Source organism: Taudactylus pleione, unplaced genomic scaffold (genome assembly GCF_031769625.1).
Source record: "Taudactylus pleione unplaced genomic scaffold, aTauple2 ptg000268l, whole genome shotgun sequence".
NCBI classification, from domain to species: Eukaryota; Metazoa; Chordata; class Amphibia; order Anura; family Myobatrachidae; genus Taudactylus; species Taudactylus pleione.
In genome coordinates this window covers 5,100,166-5,118,176 of record NW_028284670.1, presented here as the reverse complement: position 1 = coordinate 5,118,176, position 18,011 = coordinate 5,100,166, and the positions used below count along the sequence as shown (strand labels likewise).

General features: G+C 52.9%; 1 protein-coding gene across 1 annotated transcript in view; it reads right to left on the bottom strand.

Moving 5' to 3' along the window:
- Positions 1-464: 464 nt before the first annotated feature.
- LOC148513915 (uncharacterized) overlaps positions 465-18,011 on the bottom strand; it is a 246,380-nt gene continuing 228,833 nt past the window's right edge. Inside the window, exons 3-4 of the mRNA XM_088481332.1 lie at positions 2,205-2,554; positions 465-521 (exon numbers count right to left, since the gene is read on the bottom strand). Coding sequence (XP_088337458.1) covers positions 465-521; positions 2,205-2,554 — 407 coding nt within the window. The remainder of the gene's footprint in view (positions 522-2,204; positions 2,555-18,011) is intronic.

The window sequence follows — 18,011 nt, the reverse complement described above, 5'->3', positions numbered from 1 at the left end:
TACACTGACCTGATCGTAGTGCTTAAGAGAGGGTATGGTTAGCCTTAAGCTCTACGACCAGCTCCGATGGTTCCCGATGGTCTCGATTAATCCTTATATGCCTGGAAATGACGTGTAATGCGTACAGGAAGGGGGCGCTTCCTCCCCTTGGTCGGCCAGCTAACGATCCGATCTTAAGGACGAAACATGCGAGTGCATCATTTGCAAATCCAGCCCCTTTTCCCGTACGACCGTGCGGCCGCAACGACCGACTCTGAATGAGGTCCTAAGTCCCCCCGGGAGCCCCTAACCTAACCACCCCCCCCCCCCCCCCCGCAGCTGTCCATGCCCAGTGCCCAGCGTCCCTTCGATCGGTAAGCTGGGTGTCGGGCTCCTGGCATAGGTCTATTGACAGGCATCGGGATTTTGACGCCGGTCATTAGACACTTGTCAGGATTAGACAGTCGGGATGCCGGAGCCGGCGGTCACCACTTAGACCATCGGCATCCTGACTGCATCCCGTTTTCAAAGGTCAGTGTCAGCTGCAAATTTCCTATTTCCGCCAGCCTCACCTACGGCTGTTGCTGCAGGTGCACCATGTTCTCCCTCTGCCAGATCTCCCTGGCCCACACCACAGCCTGGTACCCGCACCTTATCATACAGCCGGCTATCATACAAAAAGTGGATTTTGGGTACTGCTGCTTGGTTTTGCTCTCCCTTATAAATGGTAGAGCTTACAGAAACTTGCTAGTTACTGCTGAGACGACAGCGGCTAGCGATTAGCATGTTCCATTGACACTTTGCTTATTGCTATTATATTATCCACTGTGGATTGTTGCAACAATTGGCCAGCGAAGCACAAGTTATGTTCCCCAGTGTGTGTTATTTATCACTGTATATCATACAGACCCGGAGTGGCTGCACTCTATAGGATTTCTTACAGTATAATAAGGCTCTAGACTGCATTGTGTGCAGTGTGCTGGCTCCCTCACAGTGTATCACACATAATACTATAGTGCAGCACCCGGCTCCTGTCACTGAGGGGGAGACTGCACCTTGGTGTCAACCTGCGGTGGGTGACACCCTGGTGCGGCCCGCACCCCCTTGTGACACCACAGCCGCCAGTATGGGTTAGTATGATATTTATGCATTTCACATGCAGTATACATGGGCATTACTGGACGTTAAAAAAGGATAAAAGTGACCCCAGCACACTGCAAAAGAACCAAAAACTTTTTTTTAACTTTTGTTTTTGTTTAGAGTAAATCCTCCCTTTCATGCACCTGGCAAAGACTATATTACTGTTGTGAGATGCATGGATGGGATCAACATTGGGAGGTGTGCTGGTTCCTGTAGTGCCATTTGGAGGACTTTGGGCTACCTCCAGGTGAGTTGGCTCTCAACTTAGAAATAATAATGTATGTGCTATTATCAGGTGGCATAACAGTATGCGATTATATGACCCAAAGTGGGTGCTATTATTATGTAGTGTTAGGGACACCGGTACAGAGATACATTGACGTGACCCGGATGGCTAAACCATATCTTATGCAAATATGTACAACAACCATCTCTGGATTTCTGTTATCATGCATCATTCAAATCTTATTGCTGGTCTATTGCAGTTTGCTAGGGGGGAACATTTTTTTAGATTAAACCTCTCCCTTTCATGTACCTGTGAAAAACCATTGAGTTGATCTGAGCATACACCATTTTATATTACATTACTGGACATTGCATGTTAGTACATATACAACTTTGATCTGATTTACATACTGTCTAATTTGATTTTATGTTCCTGTAACTAGCAGTAGTTTTTTCTTTGTCTCTTATTACAAATTATATGTTATAGGACTTTTTACGATATTAAATTATAATAATTAGTCTGATACCAGCGCTTTTATGTTCATCATCCTACCCTCCAACATGACCCCTTCCATCAGGTACAAAATGCTCCGTTCCTGGACTTCCCACCTAATTAATGATTGCAGACACCTGTTTTGAACTAGTTAATTGATGAAAAAGGTTTTTCAACACAGTTGGCTACGCCATATAGTAAGAAGGAAGTCCAGGAGCAGAGCATTTTGTATCTAATGGAACGGGTCATGTTGGAGGGTCTGCATCATGTAATAACCTGGTGTGTGAGACAATCTTCCATTTTCTCTCATTCCAGGTTTTAGGTTATATTACTGAACAATAAACCCTCAGTCAGACTCACCTGTCACATTGAGGAATGTCCCATTGTCATGTCCAGAGATTTCTCCTCCATGCTGGAAAGTGACCTCACAGTAATACATCCCGGTGTCTGTGATATGTACTCTGTGCAGGGCGATACTGGCTGATCTGCTACTACTGAATTCATCAGCGTCCACTCTGGAGATTCTGCCTGTGTAATCCTTATTACTATCAGTCACCTCAGGTCCTGTCCTCACCACGTGTCTGTACCACTTGTACCAGCCGGATGTTACATTCTCTGTACCACTGATGCTGTAGGTACATGGTAATGTGACTGAGCTGCCCCCTGTGGGGAGTATTACAGGGACCTGGGATACATGGATTGTCTGGGGGTGAAATCCTGGTATACAGACAGTGAAATAAGTATCAATCAGTACAATAATATCAATTACACACATATAGCACAATCTGCAGGTGTTACAATTAGGAACAGCACAACCTACTGTATAGCCCCCATGTGATTATATGGTCAAACACACACTACGCTAATATATATTGCATTGCTAATTCCTCACATATACAGCACCCCATACAGTACTAATATCAATCCTCACCTTGCAGGGTCCCCAGGATCAGTAGCAATAGCAAAGCTCCCATTCTGTCACTGTGAGATGGTCACTGTACACTGACAGCACCAGGGTGCTCTCTCCACAGGAAGTGATGCTAAAGCTGCTGGTGATGGTCACTGTGCACTGACTACATCAGGGTGCTCTCTCCTCAGGAAGTGATGCTACAGCTGCTGGAGATGGTGACTGTGCACTGACTACACCAGGGTGCTCTCTCCTCAGGAAGTGATGCTACAGCTGCTGGAGATGGTCACTGTGCACTGACTGCACCAGGTGCTCTCTCCTCAGGAAGTGATACTACAGCTGCTGGAGATGGTCACTGTGCACTGACTACACCAGGTGCTCTCTCCACAGGAAGTGATGCTACAGCTGCTGGAGATGGTCACTGTGCACTGACTACACCAGGGTGCACTCTCCTCAGGAAGTGATGCTACAGCTGCTGGTGATGGTCACTGTACACTGACAGCACCAGGGTGCTCTCTCCTCAGGAAGTGATTCTACAGCTGCTGGAGATGGTCACTGTGCACTGACTGCACCAGGTGCTCTCTCCTGAGGAAGTGATGCTACAGCTGCTGGAGATGGTCACTGTGCACTGACTACACCAGGGTGCACTCTCCTCAGGAAGTGATGCTACAGCTGCTGGAGATGGTCACTGTGCACTGACTACACCAGGTGCTCTCTCCTCAGGAAGTGATGCTACAGCTGCTGGAGATGGTCACTGTGCACTGACTACACCAGGGTGCACTCTCCTCAGGAAGTGATGCTACAGCTGCTGGTGATGGTCACTGTACACTGACAGCACCAGGGTGCTCTCTCCTCAGGAAGTGATTCTACAGCTGCTGGAGAGGGTCACTGTGCACTGACTGCACCAGGTGCTCTCTCCTCAGGAAGTGATGCTACAGCTGCTGGAGATGGTCACTGTGCACTGACTACACCAGGTGCTCTCTCCTCAGGAAGTGATGCTACAGCTGCTGGAGATGGTCACTGTGCACTGACTACACCAGGGTGCACTCTCCTCAGGAAGTGATGCTACAGCTGCTGGAGATGGTCACTGTGCACTGACTACACCAGGGTGCTCTCTCCTCAGGAAGTGATGCTACAGCTGCTGGAGATGGTCACTGTGCACTGACTACACCAGGGTGCTCTCTCCTCAGGAAGTGATTCTACAGCTGCTGGTGATGGTCACTGTGCACTGACTACATCAGGGTGCTCTCTCCTCAGGAAGTGATACTACAGCGGCTGGAGATGGTCACTATGCACTGACTACACCAGGTGCTCTCTCCACAGGAAGTGATGCTACAGCTGCTGGAGATGGTCACTGTGCACTGACTACACCAGGGTGCACTCTCCTCAGGAAGTGATGCTACAGCTGCTGGTGATGGTCACTGTACACTGACAGCACCAGGGTGCTCTCTCCTCAGGAAGTGATTCTACAGCTGCTGGAGAGGGTCACTGTGCACTGACTGCACCAGGTGCTCTCTCCTGAGGAAGTGATGCTACAGCTGCTGGAGATGGTCACTGTGCACTGACTACACCAGGGTGCACTCTCCTCAGGAAGTGATGCTACAGCTGCTGGAGATGGTCACTGTGCACTGACTACACCAGGTGCTCTCTCCTCAGGAAGTGATGCTACAGCTGCTGGAGATGGTCACTGTGCACTGACAGCACCAGGGTGCACTCTCCTCAGGAAGTGAAGCTACAGCTGCTGGAGATGGTCACTGTGCACTGACTACACCAGGTGCTCTCTCCTCAGGAAGTGATGCTACAGCTGCTGGAGATGGTCACTGTGCACTGACTACACCAGGGTGCACTCTCCTCAGGAAGTGATGCTACAGCTGCTGGTGATGGTCACTGTACACTGACAGCACCAGGGTGCTCTCTCCTCAGGAAGTGATTCTACAGCTGCTGGAGAGGGTCACTGTGCACTGACTGCACCAGGTGCTCTCTCCTCAGGAAGTGATGCTACAGCTGCTGGAGATGGTCACTGTGCACTGACTACACCAGGGTGCACTCTCCTCAGGAAGTGATGCTACAGCTGCTGGTGATGGTCACTGTACACTGACAGCACCAGGGTGCACTCTCCTCAGGAAGTGATGCTACAGCTGCTGGAGATGGTCACTGTGCACTGACTACACCAGGTGCTCTCTCCTCAGGAAGTGATGCTACAGCTGCTGGAGATGGTCACTGTGCACTGACTACACCAGGGTGCACTCTCCTCAGGAAGTGATGCTACAGCTGCTGGTGATGGTCACTGTACGCTGACAGCACCAGGGTGCTCTCTCCTCAGGAAGTGATTCTACAGCTGCTGGAGAGGGTCAATGTGCACTGACTGCACCAGGTGCTCTCTCCTCAGGAAGTGATGCTACAGCTGCTGGAGATGGTCATTGTGCACTGACTACACCAGGGTGCACTCTCCTCAGGAAGTGATGCTACAGCTGCTGGAGATGGTCACTGTGCACTGACAGCACCAGGGTGCTCTCTCCTCAGGAAGTGATTCTACAGCTGCTGGAGATGGTCACTGTGCACTGAATGCACCAGGTGCTCTCTTCTCAGGAAGTGATTCTACAGCTGCTGGAGATGGTCACTGTGCACTGACTACACCTGGGTACTCTCTCCTCGGGAAGTGATGCTACAGCTGCTGGAGATGGTCACTGTGCACTGACTACACCAGGTGCTCTCTCCTCAGGAAGTGATGCTACAGCTGCTGGTGATGGTCACTGTACACTGACAGCACCAGGGTGCTCTCTCCTCAGGAAGTGATACTACAGCTGCTGGAGATGGTCACTGTGCACTGACAGCACCATGGTGCTCTCTCCTAAGGAAGTGATACTACTGCTGCTGGAGATGGTCACTGTACACTGACTGCACCAGGTGCTCTTTCCTCAGGAAGTGATACTACAGCTGCTGGAGATGGTCACTGTGCACTGACTGCACCAGGGTGCTCTATCCTCAGGAAGTGATGCTACAGCTGCTGGAGATGGTCACTGTGCACTGACTGCACCAGGGTGCTCTCTCCTCAGGAAGTTATGCTACAGCTACTGGAGATGGTCACTATGCACTGACTGCACCAGGGTGCTCTCTCCTCAGGAAGTGATGCTACAGCTACTGGAGATGGTCACTGTGCACTGACTACACCAGGGTGCTCTCTCCTTAGGATATGATGCTACAGCTCCTGGAGATAGTGACTGTGCACTGTATACACCAGGGTGATCTTATCTCAGGAAGTGATACTACAGCTGCTGGAGATGGTCACTGTGCACTGACTACACCAGGGTGCTCTCTCCTCAGGAAATGATGCTACAGCTGCTGGAGATGGTGACTGTACACTGACTGCACCAGGGTGCTCTATCCTCAGGAAGTGATAGTACAGCTGCTGGAGATGGTCACTGTGCACTGACTACACCAGGGTGCTCTCTCCTCAGGAAGTGATGCTACAGCTGCTGGAGATGGTCACTGTGCACTGACTACACCAGGGTGCTCTCTCCTCAGGAAGTGATGCTACAGCTGCTGGAGATGGTCACTGTGCACTGACTACACCAGGGTGCTCTCTCCTTAGGAAGTGATGCTACAGCTGCTGGAGATGGTCACTGTGCACTGACTACACCAGGTGCTCTATCCTCAGGAAGTGATGCTACAGCTGCTGGAGATGGTCACTTTGCACTGACTTCACCAGGGTGCACTCTCCTCAGGAAGTGATTCTACAGCTGCTGGAGATGGTCACTGTGCACTGACTGTACCCGGGTGCTCTCTCCTCAGGAAGTGAAGCTACAGCTGCTGGAGACGGTCACTGTGCACTGACAGCACCAGGGTGCTCTCTCCTCAGGAAGTGATGCTACAGCTGCTGGAGACGGTCACTGTGCACTGACAGCACCAGGGTGCTCTCTCGTCTGGAAGTAATACTACAGCTGCTGGAGATGGTCACTGCGCACTGACTACACCAGGGTGCACTCTCCTCAGGAAGTGATACTACAGCTGCTGGAGATGGTCACTGTGCACTGACAGCACCAGGGTGCTCTCTCCTCAGGAAGTGATGCTACAGCTGCTGGAGATGGTCACTGTACACTGACTACACCAGGGTGCTCTCTCCTCAGGAAGTGATGCTACAGCTGCTGGAGATGGTCACTGTGCACTGACAGCACCAGGGTGCTCTCTCCTCAGGAAGTGATGCTATAGCTACTGGAGATAGTCACTGCGCACTGACTACACCAGGGTGCACTCTCCTCAGGAAATGATGCTACAGCTGCTGGAGATGGTGACTGTGCACTGACTACACCAAGGTGATCTTATCTCAGGAAGTGATGCTACAGCTGCTGGAGATGGTCACTGTACACTGACTACACCAGGGTGCACTCTCCTCAGGAAGTGATGCTACAGCTGCAGGTGATGGTCACTGTACACTGACAGCACCAGGGTGCTCTCTCCTCAGGAAGTGATTCTACAGCTGCTGGAGATGGTCACTGTGCACTGACTACACCCGGGTGCTCTCTCAGGAAGTGATGCTACAGCTGCTGGAGATGGTCACTGTGCACTGACTGCACCAGGTGCTCTCTCCTCAGGAAGTGATGCTACAGCTGCTGGTGATGGTCTCTGTACACTGACAGCACCAGGGTGCTCTCTCCTCAGGAAGTGATTCTACAGCTGCTGGAGATGGTCACTGTGCACTGACTGCACCAGGTGCTCTCTCCTCAGGAAGTGATGCTACAGCTGCTGGTGATGGTCTCTGTACACTGACTGCACCAGGTGCTCTTTCCTCAGGAAGTGATACTACAGCTGCTGGAGACGGTCACTGTGCACTGACAGCACCAGGGTGCTCTCTCGTCAGGAAGTAATACTACAGCTGCTGGAGATGGTCACTGCACACTGACTACACCAGGTGCTCTCTCCTCAGGAAGTGATGCTACAGCTGCTGGAGATGGTCACTGTGCACTGACTACACCAGGGTGCTCTCTCCTCAGGAAGTGATGCTACAGCTGCTGGAGATGGTCACTGTGCACTGACTGCACCAGGGTGCTCTCTCCTCAGGAAGTGATACTACAGCTGCTGGAGATGGTGACTGTGCACTGACTACACCAGGGTGCTCTCTCCTCAGGAAGTGATGCTACAGCTGCTGGAGATGGTCACTGTGCACTGACTGCACCAGGTGCTCTCTCCTCAGGAAGTGATACTACAGCTGCTGGAGATGGTCACTGTGCACTGACTACACCAGGTGCTCTCTCCACAGGAAGTGATGCTACAGCTGCTGGAGATGGTCACTGTGCACTGACTACACCAGGGTGCACTCTCCTCAGGAAGTGATGCTACAGCTGCTGGTGATGGTCACTGTACACTGACAGCACCAGGGTGCTCTCTCCTCAGGAAGTGATTCTACAGCTGCTGGAGAGGGTCACTGTGCACTGACTGCACCAGGTGCTCTCTCCTGAGGAAGTGATGCTACAGCTGCTGGAGATGGTCACTGTGCACTGACTACACCAGGGTGCACTCTCCTCAGGAAGTGATGCTACAGCTGCTGGAGATGGTCACTGTGCACTGACTACACCAGGTGCTCTCTCCTCAGGAAGTGATGCTACAGCTGCTGGAGATGGTCACTGTGCACTGACAGCACCAGGGTGCACTCTCCTCAGGAAGTGAAGCTACAGCTGCTGGAGATGGTCACTGTGCACTGACTACACCAGGTGCTCTCTCCTCAGGAAGTGATGCTACAGCTGCTGGAGATGGTCACTGTGCACTGACTACACCAGGGTGCACTCTCCTCAGGAAGTGATGCTACAGCTGCTGGTGATGGTCACTGTACACTGACAGCACCAGGGTGCTCTCTCCTCAGGAAGTGATTCTACAGCTGCTGGAGAGGGTCACTGTGCACTGACTGCACCAGGTGCTCTCTCCTCAGGAAGTGATGCTACAGCTGCTGGAGATGGTCACTGTGCACTGACTACACCAGGGTGCACTCTCCTCAGGAAGTGATTCTACAGCTGCTGGTGATGGTCACTGTACACTGACAGCACCAGGGTGCACTCTCCTCAGGAAGTGATGCTACAGCTGCTGGAGATGGTCACTGTGCACTGACTACACCAGGGTGCTCTCTCCTCAGGAAGTGATTCTACAGCTGCTGGTGATGGTCACTGTGCACTGACTACATCAGGGTGCTCTCTCCTCAGGAAGTGATACTACAGCGGCTGGAGATGGTCACTGTGCACTGACTACATCAGGGTGCTCTCTCCTCAGGAAGTGATACTACAGCGGCTGGAGATGGTCACTATGCACTGACTACACCAGGTGCTCTCTCCACAGGAAGTGATGCTACAGCTGCTGGAGATGGTCACTGTGCACTGACTACACCAGGGTGCACTCTCCTCAGGAAGTGATGCTACAGCTGCTGGTGATGGTCACTGTACACTGACAGCACCAGGGTGCTCTCTCCTCAGGAAGTGATTCTACAGCTGCTGGAGAGGGTCACTGTGCACTGACTGCACCAGGTGCTCTCTCCTGAGGAAGTGATGCTACAGCTGCTGGAGATGGTCACTGTGCACTGACTACACCAGGGTGCACTCTCCTCAGGAAGTGATGCTACAGCTGCTGGAGATGGTCACTGTGCACTGACTACACCAGGTGCTCTCTCCTCAGGAAGTGATGCTACAGCTGCTGGAGATGGTCACTGTGCACTGACAGCACCAGGGTGCACTCTCCTCAGGAAGTGAAGCTACAGCTGCTGGAGATGGTCACTGTGCACTGACTACACCAGGTGCTCTCTCCTCAGGAAGTGATGCTACAGCTGCTGGAGATGGTCACTGTGCACTGACTACACCAGGGTGCACTCTCCTCAGGAAGTGATGCTACAGCTGCTGGTGATGGTCACTGTACACTGACAGCACCAGGGTGCTCTCTCCTCAGGAAGTGATTCTACAGCTGCTGGAGAGGGTCACTGTGCACTGACTGCACCAGGTGCTCTCTCCTCAGGAAGTGATGCTACAGCTGCTGGAGATGGTCACTGTGCACTGACTACACCAGGGTGCACTCTCCTCAGGAAGTGATGCTACAGCTGCTGGTGATGGTCACTGTACACTGACAGCACCAGGGTGCACTCTCCTCAGGAAGTGATGCTACAGCTGCTGGAGATGGTCACTGTGCACTGACTACACCAGGTGCTCTCTCCTCAGGAAGTGATGCTACAGCTGCTGGAGATGGTCACTGTGCACTGACTACACCAGGGTGCACTCTCCTCAGGAAGTGATGCTACAGCTGCTGGTGATGGTCACTGTACGCTGACAGCACCAGGGTGCTCTCTCCTCAGGAAGTGATTCTACAGCTGCTGGAGAGGGTCAATGTGCACTGACTGCACCAGGTGCTCTCTCCTCAGGAAGTGATGCTACAGCTGCTGGAGATGGTCATTGTGCACTGACTACACCAGGGTGCACTCTCCTCAGGAAGTGATGCTACAGCTGCTGGAGATGGTCACTGTGCACTGACAGCACCAGGGTGCTCTCTCCTCAGGAAGTGATTCTACAGCTGCTGGAGATGGTCACTGTGCACTGAATGCACCAGGTGCTCTCTTCTCAGGAAGTGATTCTACAGCTGCTGGAGATGGTCACTGTGCACTGACTACACCTGGGTACTCTCTCCTCGGGAAGTGATGCTACAGCTGCTGGAGATGGTCACTGTGCACTGACTACACCAGGTGCTCTCTCCTCAGGAAGTGATGCTACAGCTGCTGGTGATGGTCACTGTACACTGACAGCACCAGGGTGCTCTCTCCTCAGGAAGTGATACTACAGCTGCTGGAGATGGTCACTGTGCACTGACAGCACCATGGTGCTCTCTCCTAAGGAAGTGATACTACTGCTGCTGGAGATGGTCACTGTACACTGACTGCACCAGGTGCTCTTTCCTCAGGAAGTGATACTACAGCTGCTGGAGATGGTCACTGTGCACTGACTGCACCAGGGTGCTCTATCCTCAGGAAGTGATGCTACAGCTGCTGGAGATGGTCACTGTGCACTGACTGCACCAGGGTGCTCTCTCCTCAGGAAGTTATGCTACAGCTACTGGAGATGGTCACTATGCACTGACTGCACCAGGGTGCTCTCTCCTCAGGAAGTGATGCTACAGCTACTGGAGAGGGTCACTGTGCACTGACTAGACCAGGGTGCTCTCTCCTTAGGATATGATGCTACAGCTCCTGGAGATAGTGACTGTGCACTGTATACACCAGGGTGATCTTATCTCATGAAGTGATACTACAGCTGCTGGAGATGGTCACTGTGCACTGACTACACCAGGGTGCTCTCTCCTCAGGAAATGATGCTACAGCTGCTGGAGATGGTGACTGTACACTGACTGCACCAGGGTGCTCTCTCCTCAGGAAGTGATAGTACAGCTGCTGGAGATGGTCACTGTGCACTGACTACACCAGGGTGCTCTCTCCTCAGGAAGTGATGCTACAGCTGCTGGAGATGGTCACTGTGCACTGACTACACCAGGGTGCGCTCTCCTCAGGAAGTGATGCTACAGCTGCTGGAGATGGTCACTGTGCACTGACTACACCAGGGTGCTCTCTCCTTAGGAAGTGATGCTACAGCTGCTGGAGATGATCACTGTGCACTGACTACACCAGGGTGCTCTCTACTCAGGAAGTGATGCTACAGCTGCTGGAGACGGTCAGTGTGCACTGACTACACCAGGTGCTCTATCCTCAGGAAGTGATGCTACAGCTGCTGGAGATGGTCACTTTGCACTGACTTCACCAGGGTGCACTCTCCTCAGGAAGTGATTCTACAGCTGCTGGAGATGGTCACTGTGCACTGACTGTACCCGGGTGCTCTCTCCTCAGGAAGTGAAGCTACAGCTGCTGGAGACGGTCACTGTGCACTGACAGCACCAGGGTGCTCTCTCCTCAGGAAGTGATGCTACAGCTGCTGGAGACGGTCACTGTGCACTGACAGCACCAGGGTGCTCTCTCGTCTGGAAGTAATACTACAGCTGCTGGAGATGGTCACTGCGCACTGACTACACCAGGGTGCACTCTCCTCAGGAAGTGATACTACAGCTGCTGGAGATGGTCACTGTGCACTGACAGCACCAGGGTGCTCTCTCCTCAGGAAGTGATGCTACAGCTGCTGGAGATGGTCACTGTACACTGACTACACCAGGGTGCTCTCTCCTCAGGAAGTGATGCTACAGCTGCTGGAGATGGTCACTGTGCACTGACAGCACCAGGGTGCTCTCTCCTCAGGAAGTGATGCTATAGCTACTGGAGATAGTCACTGCGCACTGACTACACCAGGGTGCACTCTCCTCAGGAAATGATGCTACAGCTGCTGGAGATGGTGACTGTGCACTGACTACACCAAGGTGATCTTATCTCAGGAAGTGATGCTACAGCTGCTGGAGATGGTCACTGTACACTGACTACACCAGGGTGCACTCTCCTCAGGAAGTGATGCTACAGCTGCAGGTGATGGTCACTGTACACTGACAGCACCAGGGTGCTCTCTCCTCAGGAAGTGATTCTACAGCTGCTGGAGATGGTCACTGTGCACTGACTACACCCGGGTGCTCTCTCAGGAAGTGATGCTACAGCTGCTGGAGATGGTCACTGTGCACTGACTGCACCAGGTGCTCTCTCCTCAGGAAGTGATGCTACAGCTGCTGGTGATGGTCTCTGTACACTGACAGCACCAGGGTGCTCTCTCCTCAGGAAGTGATTCTACAGCTGCTGGAGATGGTCACTGTGCACTGACTGCACTAGGTGCTCTCTCCTCAGGAAGTGATGCTACAGCTGCTGGTGATGGTCTCTGTACACTGACTGCACCAGGTGCTCTTTCCTCAGGAAGTGATACTACAGCTGCTGGAGACGGTCACTGTGCACTGACAGCACCAGGGTGCTCTCTCGTCAGGAAGTAATACTACAGCTGCTGGAGATGGTCACTGCGCACTGACTACACCAGGGTGCACTCTCCTCAGGAAGTGATACTACAGCTGCTGGAGATGGTCACTGTGCACTGACAGCACCAGGGTGCTCTCTCCTCAGGAAGTGATGCTACAGCTGCTGGAGATGGTCACTGTACACTGACTACACCAGGGTGCTCTCTCCTCAGGAAGTGATGCTACAGCTGCTGGAGATGATCACTGTGCACTGACAGCACCAGGGTGCTCTCTCCTCAGGAAGTGATGCTATAGCTACTGGAGATAGTCACTGCACACTGACTACACCAGGGTGCACTCTCCTCAGGAAATGATGCTACAGCTGCTGGAGATGGTGACTGTGCACTGACTACACCAAGGTGATCTTATCTCAGGAAGTGATGCTACAGCTGCTGGAGATGGTCACTGTGCACTGACTACACCAGGGTGCTCTCTCCTCAGGAAATGATGCTACAGCTGCTGGAGATGGTGACTGTACACTGACTGCACCAGGGTGCTCTCTCCTCAGGAAGTGATAGTACAGCTGCTGGAGATGGTCACTGTGCACTGACTACACCAGGGTGCTCTCTCCTCAGGAAGTGATGCTACAGCTGCTGGAGATGGTCACTGTGCACTGACAGCACCAGGGTGCTCTCTCGTCAGGAAGTAATACTACAGCTGCTCGAGATGGTCACTGTGCACTGACTGTACCAGGGTGCTCTCTCCTCAGGAAGTGAAGCTACAGCTGCTGGAGACGGTCACTGTTCACTGACAGCACCAGGGTGCTCTCTCCTCAGGAAGTGATGCTATAGCTGCTGGAGATGGTCACTGCGCACTGACTACACCAGGGTGAACTCTCCTCAGGAAGTGATACTACAGCTGCTGGAGATGGTCACTGTGCACTGACAGCACCAGGGTGCTCTCTCCTCAGGAAGTGATGCTACAGCTGCTGGAGATGGTCACTGTACACTGACTACACCAGGGTGCTCTCTCCTCAGGAAGTGATGTTACAGCTGCTGGAGACGGTCACTGTACACTGACTACACCAGGGTGCTCTCTCCTCAGTAAGTGATGCTACAGCTGCTGGAGATGGTTACTGTACACTGACTACACCAGGGTGCTCTCTCCTCAGGAAGTGATGCTACAGCTGCTGGAGATGGTCACTGTACACTGACTGCACCAGGTGCTCTCTCCTCAGGAAGTGATGCTACAGCTGCTGGAGATGGTCACTGTGCACTGACTGCACCAGGGTGCTCTCTCCTCAGGAAGTGATGCTACAGCTACTGGAGATGGTCACTATGCACTGACTGCACCAGGGTGCTCTCTCCTCAGGAAGTGATGCTACAGCTACTGGAGATGGTCACTGTGCACTGACTACACCAGGGTGCTATCTCCTCAGGAAATGATGCTACAGCTGCTGGAGATAGTGACTGTGCACTGACTACACCAGGGTGATCTTATCTCAGTTAGTGATACTACAGCTGCTGGAGATGGTCACTGTGCACTGACTACACCAGGGTGCTCTCTCCTCAGGAAATGATGCTACAGCTGCTGGAGATGGTGACTGTACACTGACTGCACCAGTGTGCTCTCTCCTCAGGAAGTGATAGTACAGCTGCTGGAGATGGTCACTGTGCACTGACTACACCAGGGTGCTCTCTCCTCAGGAAGTGATGCTACAGCTGCTGGAGATGGTCACTGTGCACTGACTACACCAGGGTGCTCTCTCCTCAGGAAGTGATGCTACAGCTGCTGGAGATGGTCACTGTGCACTGACTACACCAGGGTGCTCTCTCCTTAGGAAGTGATGCTACAGCTGCTGGAGATGGTCACTGTGCACTGACTACACCAGGGTGCTCTCTCCTCAGGAAGTGATGCTACAGCTGCTGGAGACGGTCAGTGTGCACTGAATACACCAGGTGCTCTCTCCTCAGGAAGTGATGCTACAGCTGCTGGAGATGGTCACTTTGCACTGACTTCACCAGGGTGCACTCTCCTCAGGAAGTGATTCTACAGCTGCTGGAGATGGTCACTGTGCACTGACTGTACCAGGGTGCTCTCTCCTCAGGAAGTGAAGCTACAGCTGCTGGAGACGGTCACTGTGCACTGACAGCACCAGGGTGCTCTCTCCTCAGGAAGTAATGCTACAGCTGCTGGAGATGGTTACTGCGCACTGACTACACCAGGGTGCACTCTCCTCAGGAAGTGATACTACAGCTGCTGGAGATGGTCACTGTGCACTGACAGCACCAGGGTGCTCTCTCCTCAGGAAGTGATGCTACAGCTGCTGGAGATGGTCACTGTACACTGACTACACCAGGGTGCTCTCTCCTCAGGAAGTGATGCTACAGCTGCTGGAGATGGTCACTGTGCACTGACAGCACCAGGGTGCTCTATCTCAGGAAGTGATGCTATAGCTACTGGAGATAGTCACTGCGAACTGACTACACCAGGGTGCACTCTCCTCAGGAAATGATGCTACAGCTGCTGGAGATGGTGACTGTGCACTGACTACACCAAGGTGATCTTATCTCAGGAAGTGATACTACAGCTGCTGGAGATGGTCACTGTGCACTGACTACACCAGGGTGCTCTCTCCTCAGGAAATGATGCTACAGCTGCTGGAGATGGTGACTGTACACTGACTGCACCAGGGTGCTCTCTCCTCAGGAAGTGATAGTACAGCTGCTGGAGATGGTCACTGTGCACTGACTACACCAGGGTGCTCTCTCCTCAGGAAGTGATGCTACAGCTGCTGGAGATGGTCACTGTGCACTGACTACACCAGGGTGCTCTCTCCTCAGGAAGTGATGCTACAGCTGCTGGAGATGGTCACTGTGCACTGACTACACCAGGGTGCTCTCTCCTTAGGAAGTGATGCTACAGCTGCTGGAGATGGTCACTGTGCACTGACTACACCAGGGTGCTCTCTCCTCAGGAAGTGATGCTACAGATGCTGGAGACGGTCAGTGTGCACTGACTACACCAGGTGCTCTCTCCTCAGGAAGTGATGCTACAGCTGCTGGAGATGGTCACTTTGCACTGACTTCACCAGGGTGCACTCTCCTCAGGAAGTGATTCTACAGCTGCTGGAGATGGTCACTGTGCACTGACTGTACCAGGGTGCTCTCTCCTCAGGAAGTGAAGCTACAGCTGCTGGAGACGGTCACTGTGCACTGACAGCACCAGGGTGCTCTCTCCTCAGGAAGTGATGCTACAGCTGCTGGAGATGGTTACTGCGCACTGACTACACCAGGGTGCACTCTCCTCAGGAAGTGATACTACAGCTGCTGGAGATGGTCACTGTGCACTGACAGCACCAGGGTGCTCTCTCCTCAGGAAGTGATGCTACAGCTGCTGGAGATGGTCACTGTACACTGACTACACCAGGGTGCTCTCTCCTCAGGAAGTGATGCTACAGCTGCTGGAGATGGTCACTGTGCACTGACAGCACCAGGGTGCTCTCTCCTCAGGAAGTGATGCTATAGCTACTGGAGATAGTCACTGCGAACTGACTACACCAGGGTGCACTCTCCTCAGGAAATGATGCTACAGCTGCTGGAGATGGTGACTGTGCACTGACTACACCAAGGTGATCTTATCTCAGGAAGTGATACTACAGCTGCTGGAGATGGTCACTGCGCACTGACTACACCAGGGTGCACTCTCCTCAGGAAGTGATACTACAGCTGCTGGAGATGGTCACTGTGCACTGACAGCACCAGGGTGCTCTCTCCGCAGGAAGTGATGCTACAGCTGCTGGAGATGGTCACTGTACACTGACTACACCAGGGTGCTCTCTCCTCAGGAAGTGATGCTACAGCTGCTGGAGATGGTCACTGTGCACTGACAGCACCAGGGTGCTCTCTCCTCAGGAAGTGATGCTATAGCTACTGGAGATAGTCACTGCGCACTGACTACACCAGGGTGCACTCTCCTCAGGAAATGATGCTACAGCTGCTGGAGATGGTGACTGTGCACTGACTACACCAAGGTGATCTTATCTCAGGAAGTGATGCTACAGCTGCTGGAGATGGTCACTGTACACTGACTACACCAGGGTGCACTCTCCTCAGGAAGTGATGCTACAGCTGCAGGTGATGGTCACTGTACACTGACAGCACCAGGGTGCTCTCTCCTCAGGAAGTGATTCTACAGCTGCTGGAGATGGTCACTGTGCACTGACTACACCCGGGTGCTCTCTCCTCAGGAAGTGATGCTACAGCTGCTGGAGATGGTCACTGTGCACTGACTGCACCAGCTGCTCTCTCCTCAGGAAGTGATGCTACAGCTGCTGGTGATGGTCACTGTACACTGACAGCACCAGGGTGCTCTCTCCTCAGGAAGTGATTCTACAGCTGCTGGAGATGGTCACTGTGCACTGACTGCGCCAGGGTGCTCTCTCCTCAGGAAGTGATACTACAGCTGCTGGAGATGGTCACTGTGCACTGACTACACCAGGGTGCTCTCTCCTTAGGAAGTGATGCTACAGCTGCTGGAGATGGTCACTGTGCACTGACTACACTAGGGTGCTCTCTCCTCAGGAAGTGATGCTACAGCTGCTGGAGACGGTCAGTGTGCACTGACTACACCAGGTGCTCTATCCTCAGGAAGTGATGCTACAGCTGCTGGAGATGGTCACTTTGCACTGACTTCACCAGGGTGCACTCTCCTCAGGAAGTGATTCTACAGCTGTTGGAGATGGTCACTGTGCACTGACTGTACACGGGTGCTCTCTCCTCAGGAAGTGAAGCTACAGCTGCTGGAAACGGTCACTGTGCACTGACAGCACCAGGGTGCTCTCTCCTCAGGAAGTGATGCTACAGCTGCTGGAGACGGTCACTGTGCACTGACAGCACCAGGGTGCTCTCTCGTCTGGAAGTAATACTACAGCTGCTGGAGATGGTCACTGCGCACTGACTACACCAGGGTGCACTCTCCTCAGGAAGTGATACTACAGCTGCTGGAGATGGTCACTGTGCACTGACAGCACCAGGGTGCTCTCTCCTCAGGAAGTGATGCTACAGCTGCTGGAGATGGTCACTGTACACTGACTACACCAGGGTGCTCTCTCCTCAGGAAGTGATGCTACAGCTGCTGGAGATGGTCACTGTGCACTGACAGCACCAGGGTGCTCTCTCCTCAGGAAGTGATGCTATAGCTACTGGAGATAGTCACTGCGCACTGACTACACCAGGGTGCACTCTCCTCAGGAAATGATGCTACAGCTGCTGGAGATGGTGACTGTGCACTGACTACACCAAGGTGATCTTATCTCAGGAAGTGATGCTACAGCTGCTGGAGATGGTCACTGTACACTGACTACACCAGGGT